At 47.0% G+C, this 10,100-nt stretch overlaps 1 protein-coding gene across 1 annotated transcript in view; it reads right to left on the bottom strand.

Annotated features, from left to right (window-relative positions):
• CRTC3 (CREB regulated transcription coactivator 3) overlaps positions 1–10,100 on the bottom strand; it is a 101,521-nt gene that overhangs the window by 31,986 nt on the left and 59,435 nt on the right. Inside the window, exon 3 of the mRNA XM_014549590.1 lies at positions 7,132–7,251. Within this exon, the coding sequence (XP_014405076.1) occupies positions 7,132–7,251 (120 nt within the window). The remainder of the gene's footprint in view (positions 1–7,131; positions 7,252–10,100) is intronic.

The raw sequence follows: 10,100 nt of genomic DNA, 5'->3' as shown, positions 1-10,100 counted from the left end.
AGGGAGGGGGGAGGGACAAGTGGGGAGAGGTCAATGGGGGAAAAAGGATTCATATGTAATACTTTAAACAATAAAGAATTACAAAAAAATAAACAAATAAAAATTAAATTAAAAAAAGTGAAAAGAAAGTAATAATTAAAAAAAAGAAAAGAAATGAGAAGACCCTCAGAGACGGAGCCGATCAGCATTTTAGCCGGCAGAACCATTAGGCAGCAGCTTCTGAATCTATAACCTGAGCTTATCTTTCTCTTTCCTTTGGAATCTGGTGACTATTTTCATGAAGCAGAAGCTCACCACCTCTCAGCACCCTGCCACCCCTGAAGTCACTGAGTCCACTTATCCAGTCCTGGAAATACCAATCAGACCGCAGCGGTGTGACAGTAACACCATCATCAACCACGGGTTATCCCAACGTGGTGGTCTAGTCAGCATCTTAGCCTTTCTGATGCTCATGTGATGGTCTATCGTGCTTAATGCAGGGCACCATCCACCTGGGTGTGCCAGTTGGGAACCTCGGGCCCCCCCCCCCGCCCCCCCGAATCCGTTCTCTCTCCCCCGTCTCAGCCGTCCTGTAGGGGAAAGTCCCTCTATGTTCCAGCCTCAATCCATCCACAGGGGACTCCTACTCCTTCCCCCTGGGGGCGTGTTAGAGGGAAAGTTCTTACTCACTCTTCCCCAAAGGAAGGGGAGTAGCTCTTCTGTTGATAAGAGAAGACATCTGTTGGCGTTGGCACGTGGGTGGGGCCACCGAGCCACAGACGCTCCAAACAAGCCCCACCCTGCCTCTCAGCGGGCCTGCCCGTGGCTGGTGCAGAGCAGCGTTCTCCTTTTGGCTTCCTGTTTCCATGTGGCGAGTGCACCTGGGGCGGCTCAGGAAGTGCCCTCGGAGGCAGCGGGGTGCCGTTTTCTCTCCTACCCCGACACTGTTCTACCAGGGGCCACTCGGTTCTACCAGGGGCGAATCTGGGGCAGGCCTGTGACCTCCCATGCAGCTGGTGGGATGGGAACTTGGAGTCTGCTTAATCCAAGCGCCCCCCTCCCCCGCCCCATTCCACCACGGTGAGTTCCAGGGGCAGGTTTAATATACAAAACTGGTCACAACCGGGGTCCTTCCTAATTTCTCCACCCACGTCTCACCATCACTCTACTTCCTCTTGTCCTTTTCCCTCCAACGGTGACTTGCAGGACACATCTGAGAGTCAGATGTGGGGTCTTTTTGAGTCTTTGCCTACACGAGACCATCGTCCTGTTTCTCTTAGCGTGCGAGCGACGAATAGGTGGCAGGTATAATTTGGAAATCTGAATACTTTTGCCTTTAAAATTCTAAAAACCAGCATTTCCTTGTCCTTTGAGATGAAAATCTCTAGTGAGTGTGAGGAAAAAATTGGGTTTTGTGATCAAATAAATTTTGGAAACCCTGGGTTAAAGATAAGAATTAAAAAAAAGTTTTAATTGATTTGAGAGAGAGGAAGGGATTGGGATAGAGATAGAAACATTGATGAGAAAGAACCATCAATCGCTACCAGCCTGCAACCCACGTATATGCCGTGACCGGGAATCAAACCGGTGACCTCCTGGTTCATGGGCTGACACTCAACCATTGAGCCACGCCAGCTGGGCAAAGAGGGTTCTTAACTGGCAGGTTTCTAGAGCCCTCCTACTAACTGAGGAAGAGCACAGTATTTCTCAAATGTAACAGACCCCGCACTTCAAAGAAACAGTGTTCTATAAACCAATCTCCTAAAATTTCCATCTCATTCTATGAAAGAACCAAAGCAAGGCCCACCCCACAGAGGAGAGCCAGGTGTTAAGGCATCTCTTCCCGGCTGTTCACTCTAGTTAAGATGCAGGACATTCTCAAACCTCCTCGGGAATATAAAACAGAAATGTTCTCAACATTTCTGATGTTCTCTTTCTAAAAACACATTTATTTATTTATTGCTAATCATCACCGAAGTATATTTTTCCATTGATTTTCAGGGAGAGTAGAAGAGAGGGAAAGACAGAGAGAAACATTAATGTGAGAGAAACACATCCATTGGCTGCCTCCTGCACGCGCCCCGACGAGGGCCCGGGCCGGGGAGGAGCCTGCAACTCAGATACATGCCCTTGTCAGGAATCAAACCCGGGACCTCTTGGTCTACAGGCTGATGCTCTGTCCACTGAGCCGAACCAGCTAGGGCAAACACATCCTTTTAGAGGAAGGCAGTTTCTATAAGTCATCGTGTTTCCCTTCTTTTTCAGTGTATTACCCACAGGTCTGAGATACTATTATATCTGCTGTAAATGTATGTTAATAGTTCAGAAATTCAACAAGGTGGCATCTGGGATACGCATTCGCTGCCGTGAGGACTGAGGAGTGAGGGGCTGCCAGATACGAGTAGCTACAGAGGGAGGAGAGCTCCTGGTTCCGAGTTCTGACAACAGGTCTCGCCAGGGACCAGGCAGTGCCTCTCTCCTGCCATGAGTGTGGCCCCGGCCAGAAGCCTGCTGGGCAGTGCCCTGGTCTTTGCTTGTAGTGCCCACCCATGCCAACAGCCGGGCTCACGCACCAGCCTCCTCTGCAGGACGCCGCCCACCGCAGGAGGGATCTCCCTGGGCCAGAGCTCTGCTGGTGTGGCTGCCCACGCTGGGAGGAAGCTGGGATATTTGTTAAACAATGCTCGTTTCATTTAAGATCACCCTATCAGAGCACTGAACTGCTGTCTGGGCCAGTTTGCCTGTTCTAGAATAGCACCCAGCCAAGAAACAGCTGTGACAAGAGAATTCTGAATACAATTTTTCTTTTTGTCCTAACAAGGATTCAAACCAGTGTTAATACTTTCAAATGATAAAACTTCACTAAGGAGGTAATAGACAATTGTCAATGGCAACCATTTTAAGCAAATAGTTTTTTTGTTTTGTTTTGTTAATCCTCACCTAGGATATTTTTTCCATTGATTTTTAGAGTGAGTGGAAAGGGGGAAGGACAGGAGCGGAAGGGGGGGGAGAGAGAAACATTGATGTGAGAGACATTGATTGGTTGCCTCCCACATGTGGGATCAAACCTGCAACCCAGGTACGTGCCCTTGACTGGGAACCAAACCCAAGACCCTTCGGTGTGAGCAACACCGGCCAGGGCAGCAAATTCTTTCACAACCAAATGACTGCAGCCCATGAAAGGAAAGGTGGAACCACAGCCCTCTCCTTCCGGGGTCTCCTGGATGTATTAATATCTTCCGCAGAAGGTCATTTCACTTTTGTATTTAACTGGAGCTCATAGTCCCACGATTCCTCAAAAGAGACTCACTGTTCACTAATGGGCCAGGCCCATGTTTAAAAAACATTTTTTGGCCCTAGATGGTGTAGCCCAGTGGATAGAGCATCAGCCTGCAAAATCCTCACCTGAGGATATTTTTCCATTGATGTTTAGAGAGAGTGGAAGAGAGAGGGAAAGACAGAGAGAGAAACATCAATGTGAGAGAAACACATCAATTGCTTGCCTCCCACATGCCCCCAACTGGGGCCCCAGCCAGAGAGGAGCCTATAACTGAGGTACGGGCTCTTGACCAGAATCGAACCCAGGACCCTTCGGTCTGTAGGCCGGACGCTCTATCCACTGAGCCAAACTGGTTAGGGGGGACCATAGTATTTTTTACATAATATCAGCAATGTCTACAATGGTGCCTGACACTAGCATATACTTAAATCAATGGGTGAATAACATTCCTCTCTGTGGCTTTTCTTCAACCCCCTCCTCTTCTAACTTATTCCTTTGGTTGTAATAGCTGTGAGCATGTGTATATATTTAGACTTGCTGCAAAAAGGATCTGAGATAACTACACACCTGCACACACACTCAGGATATTTAGAGAGAGCACCTTATGAACTGGGTTTCTGCTTTTCCTTCCCCCAGGAATTCATCTGCTCTCACAGTGACACACATATAGGGCCAAGTCATATCCTGTGCTATTTCCCCTGAAAAGAGACAAAGTCTCCTGAACACACAGAGTAGCCCCCGCTCTGTGTTCCGGGACTCTGCACAAGCTATCCCTCTCCGGGAACATTCCCTTCCAGCTCTTTTCCTTTCTCTCTGTCACTTACGACCATTTGAAATTATTTCCTTAGCCAGGTAACTGCCATAAGCGTCTATGACGCAAGCGGCAGACCTTTTTAAATTAAATTCAAAATATCGTGGCAGTGAACTGGTTAATCCTTTGTTTGCCTGTTTGCTGTCTGTCATCTCCCACAGGACAGTACACTCAAGAAGGCAGGGGCACGTCTGCCTATTCACCACTGAGTCCCCGTGCTTAGAACAGTGCCTGGCACAGAGAAGCAGCTCTGTAACTACCTGTCGGATACATGAACACATTATCCTCTTCTTTTTTATCCTTCAAGCCTCAGACTTTCCTCCAGGATGCCTTCTCCATCCCCCCAAGACTGGTTCAGGCTGCCCCCTACGAGCTCGCACAGCCCGAGCTGCCTCACTCTAGCTCACCGCACTGTGCTGTGACCATGTCCTTGCCTAGCCGCCTCTCGCACTAAACTATCAGCAACTTCAGGGTAGGGACCATATTATTTTTTATTTTAATTTTAATCCTCACCCGAGGATATTTTTCCATTGATTTTTAGAGAGAGTGGAAGAGAGAGGGAAAGACAGAGAGAGAAACATCAATGTGAGAGAAACACATCAATTGCTTGCCTCCCACATGCCCCCAACTGGGGCCCCAGCCAGAGAGGAGCCTATAACTGAGGTACGGGCTCTTGACCAGAATCGAACCCAGGACCCTTCGGTCTGTAGGCCGGACGCTCTATCCACTGAGCCAAACTGGTTAGGGGGGACCATAGTATTTTTTACATAATATCAGCAATGTCTACAATGGTGCCTGACACTAGCATATACTTAAATCAATGGGTGAATGAACATTCCTCTCTGTGGCTTTTCTTCAACCCCCTCCTCTTCTAACTTATTCCTTTGGTTGTAATAGCTGTGAGCATGTGTATATATTTAGACTTGCTGCAAAAAGGATCTGAGATAACTACACACCTGCACACACACTCAGGATATTTAGAGAGAGCACCTACATAGAAAGAGGAAATTGAGAAATCAGAAAAAGATATATTGTTAAATCAAGCGAAGAAACACTCAAAGGCTTTTGCTTGAAAATTCCAAGTGATCTGGACAATGGTTTGACGTACTGCTCCACCCACACCTGTGTGAATTAGCTGAAGAACTGCCTCCATTCTCCTTTCCCTTCTGCATTCTTTGTAAAACTTATTACACATTCCAGAAAGGGATTCTCAACATCAGCTGTCATCTTCACTTCCCTAATAATGGCCACATATCATACAAAACTAGGAGTCAGGCCTGAGCCGGTTTAGCTCAGTGGATAGAGCACCGGCCTGTGGACCAAAGGGTCCCAGGTTCGATTCTGGTCAAGGGCACGTGCCTCGGTTGTGGGCTCCTCCCTGGCCCGGGCCCTGTGGCAACCAATCGATATGTTCCTCTGGCATCGATATTTCTCTCTGACTTTCCCTCTCTCTTCCACTCTCTCTCTAAAAATCAATGGAAAAATATCCTCGGGTGAGGGTTAAAAAATAAATTAATTAAATAAAATAACGCCTTTAAAAAATAACAAAAAAACAAAAGTAGGAGTCAGAGTATCTCAGTGGACCCAATGCCGTGCATGTCCCTGGGGGCAGGAGAGACGGGAGCAATAACTGTTCCCTGGGGAACATCCTTTGCTCTGAATAGATGGAAACCTGCCAGGAGCCTGAGAGCAAGGAAAGCAGCCTGTGCACCTGCAACTCCCCGACAGGGCCTGCCCTGCGTCTAGTCCTGGTCATGAGCGAGTGGATGCGTGTGGTACAGGGAGGGGCCCAGGCTGGGAGTCAGCTTGACCTGGGCTGAATCCGGGCCCCTCCAACCTCAGCAGTGGAATCTTAGGCCAGTACCTCTGGCATCGTTTCCTCGGTGGAAAATGGGGGTTAAAAAAACAAACGACTCAGTAAGTCTTGAGGACTAAGTGACATATAAACTGCCCAGTACAGTGCCTGGCATGGGTAGGTGCTCAGTAAACATGAGTGCCCTTCCCCCCACTTCCTGGTTTTTAGGCTTCTGGAGCCAATTCTACCATCACTGCCAGGAATTCGGCTCTGCAGTCAGACTGACCCCGCCTCTGCGCCTTCCTCTACCCCCCTGTGTGAGGAGTGAAGGGAGAGCAGGGCCCCCCTGACATGCTCATTCTATGTCCTGGCCAGAAAGTCCAGCTCGGCTCTGTGCTCCTGGAGCCCTCCGCCCAATCCTGGCCACCCATCGGCACGCCAGCTCCAGCCCCTGATAAGGACCGGTCAAATAAAACTGTCAGGTGAGATCACAACCTCTTCAGTCCTCCTTAACAGCCTAGGACAGTGGTCGGCAAACTGTGGCTCGCGAGCCCCATGCGGCTCTTTGGCCCCTTGAGTGTGGCTCTTCCACAAAATACCGACTTCTGCGCATGGGCCACGAAGTTTCAATCGCACTGTACATTCGCGCCCGCATGTGGTATTTTGTGGAAGAGCCACACTCAAGGGGCCAAAGAGCCACATGTGGCTCACGAGCTGCAGTTTGCTGACCACTGGCCTAGGGGTGTGCATCACCGTATAGGAATTTTCCTAAATACCAGCTATCTATTTCAGTTGTTCTTTACTGAATTTGAAAGTCCATAAATAGAAAAGCCTATGCAATTTTGTCTGTAAATTCTAACAGCAGGTCAACATAAATAAAACTAAATCACATATCTGTGTATCTGTTTCAGCGAGATAACTGAATCAGATTCTCTCAAAGCTGGTTCAAAGTCAGGTTTAACTCTGACATTACTCATTTCTCCAGAAAATGCAAAGAAAGCCTTGCAATGGGGCTGCATTACATGCTGCTTATGTCCAGTTACTCCATGAAAGGGAACCTTACTGATGATTTGGTAAACACCTGTAACAACCTTCCCAATGGCGGCAGAGGTGTTTCCAGGTTCCAAGTTACTTACTTTCATTGCCTCCATTCATCAGATAAAACGAAGATTTTGAGGCCAAAGAGGAATTGCAGGGAAGATAAATCCTGAAAACCTCCCAAACATTTCAAAATGTATACGCTCCTTAGACAGTGAGAAAGGATATTTGCCGCCCAGGCTTGTCTCCAGGCCGTCGGTGGAGGGGGTGGAAGCGGGTCCTCGACGGCCTCTCCACCAGCCCGTGGTGGCGGGTGCCCCGCACATTATCGGCTTGATGAAAGGACGGCTGCAAAGAGAAGGGGAGAAGGTTGGCTTGTGACCATGAAACTGCCACTCACTCCCAGGAACAACAACGAGTAACAAAACAAAGGTAAAGAGTGCTTTTATAATTTTACTCTATGACTTTACCTGAGTCAAGGTAAAGAAAATAACGTAGCACACGAAGCTGTTTCTATATAGTTGCAGAATAAGTAAAAGTAGTCTTGTCCGGACAGCGTGGCTCAATAGTTGATCGTTGACCTATTAACCAGAAGGTCACGGTTCCGTTTCTATATAGTTGCAGAATAAGTAAAAGTAGTCTTGCCTGGACAGCGTGGCTCAATAGTTGAGCGTTGACCTATGAACCAGAAGGTCACAGTTCAGTTCCCGGTCAGGGCACATACCCGGGTTGCGGGCTTGATCCCCAGTGTGGGGCGTGCAGGAGGCAGCCGATCAATAATATTCCCTCGTCATTGATGTTTCTATCTCTCTAACCTTTTCCCGTCCTCTCTGTAATCAATAAAAACGTATTTTAAAAAATAATCTTTAGTGTAAGAAGATAGAGCTGAAAAAATATGTTCATACTAGAAGCCTGGTGCACGAATTTGTGCACAGGTGGGGGGTCCCTTGGCCTGGCTGGCGATCAGGGCGATTGGGGCTGATCAGAGCATATCGGGACCGGCTGGCTGGGTGATGGACCGCGGGAGGTTGGCTGGTTGCGGAAGGTTGGCTGTGGGAGTGCACTGACCACCAGAGGGAAGCTCCTGTGTTGAATGTCTGCCCCCTAGCGGTCAGTGCATCATCATACCAACCAGTCAACTGGTCGCAATGGTCGCTTTGGCTTTTATATATATAGATACATTGTCGCAGTCAGGAGGTGGAGAATCGGGGACTATGGGTTCATACATCAAATCCCAGACGCTAGGAAGTACACCTGAAATGTGACAAATGTGAAATTTAAGACAGAAATAAGCTGGATACCTGCAGTATCCAGTGCCCAGAAATACAGATACAGTAACAGAAATAAAATGGGCCCGGCTGGAGCGGCTCAGTGGGCTGAGCGTCGTAGGTGCTGGTTCGATTCCTGCTCAGGGCACATTGCTGGGTTGCAGGTTTAATTACTGGTCGGGATGGAAGGCAACCAATGGATGTTTCTCCCTCACATCGATGTGTGTGTGTGTGTGTGTATCTTCCTCTCTCTAAGCATGTCCTTAGAGGGAAAATAAATAAATAAATAAATAAATAAAATGGAACAGCTACAGATTGGGGACTGTTTATTCTGCACAGTGACTTTATAATTTTGATTGAATTGACAACATTAAAAATTCAGACTTAGGAGCTTCTAGGGGAAAATCAGAACATCTTGGCCACACGGATCCCACGAGGCAACAATGGGCTGGAACAGAGTACAGCGGGGCCTTGGCTTATGAGTGTCCCGACTAACGAGTTTTTCGAGATACGAGCGTCTCTCCGCCGATTTTTTGCTTTGAATTGCGAGCTAAAATTCGGGTTACGAGCCAGCTTCAGATACCCCACCGCTAGTTGGCGCAGCGAACGTCACAGTGAACGCCACAACATCAGCCCAGCATCCATTCAATTTATTGTAATGGTGAAAATTGATTTGACATACGAGTAATTTGAGTTATGAGCTCCGTCACGGAACGAATTAAACTCGTAAGTCAAGGCCTCACTGTAGCTGCTCTCTGTAAGCAGGAAGCCCGCTCTTGTGCTTTACTGACTCGTGTTAGATATTTGAGTGTGTAGCTTGAGGCAAGAAGAGAAAAAAGAATACTATCTAAATACAAGTGAAAAACATGCAACTCATGATTCCCAAAAGGCATGAATGAAAGGATAAACACATTCAAGATAAACCCATGGTCATTAGATCCAAAATACTTTGTTAAGGGTGCCTGGGGTATATTCCTAACATTTTTGAGAATGGCACTATAAAGGACATTTTTGGTTGTCAGAGAATGAACCCCAGGCTGAACCATTATAGCTCACATAATGAGGTGATGTGTATGTACACTGCATACACAGAGATGAATGTTTATGAAATATGTAAAAACAGACTTTTAGTGAAATTGAGTATGCAAAATAGCTTGCTTACTATGAAAGGAGTCCTGTGAGACCAATATTCTGTGTCCCCAAAAAATGTACACACAATGTCTGTAGATTCTATTACCTTTTGAAAATGAAATGTATTTTCATAAACACTGTCTTGATAATCATTCAAAATGTGTATACATTTTGGGGGGACACCCTGTGGGGTTTTTTTAAATCTTCACCTAAGATCATGCCTCCTCCACGTGCCCCGCCTGGGGATTGAACCTGCAGCCTGAGTATGTGCCCTGACTGGGAATCAAAACCTTGACGTTTTGGTGTACAGGATGCTGCTCCAACTAACTGAGCCACACCGGCCAGGCCTAGAATATGTTTATATAGGGAGCTTCCTTTAGCTGAGAATTGATGGCTCATTTTTCTTGATTAAACATATGGATTTTCTCATATTGGATTTGGGAATTTCTCCTGAGTGGGCTGATAAAATGTCTGGGCTCATTTAGTTTGTTTCCATCTGTTTTTACAATCTAAATCTATTAACTCCTAAAATAAAGAGGTCTTACTGAGGAACAACTTCTGGGCCTGGAAGAAAAATACTCATTCTGACAGGTAAGCTGGATGTGAATGACACTGAGAAACACCTTTGTTGACCAGAGGATGCATCGCACCACAACACACTTCATATCAGAACCTGTTTGTAAAATAGACGCGATTGTAAGAGACAGATGACTGTTCCAGGATAAAAGAAAAGTAGAAGGTTCTCAGGTAAGAAAATTATATAGGCCCTGGCCAGGTAGCTCAGTTGTTTAGAGCATC

The sequence above is a fragment of the Myotis brandtii genome, unplaced genomic scaffold (assembly GCF_000412655.1).
Source record: "Myotis brandtii unplaced genomic scaffold, ASM41265v1 scaffold561, whole genome shotgun sequence".
NCBI classification, from domain to species: domain Eukaryota; kingdom Metazoa; phylum Chordata; class Mammalia; order Chiroptera; family Vespertilionidae; genus Myotis; species Myotis brandtii.
Note: the sequence above shows the minus strand (reverse complement) of the source record. Positions and strands in the feature narration are given on the sequence as shown.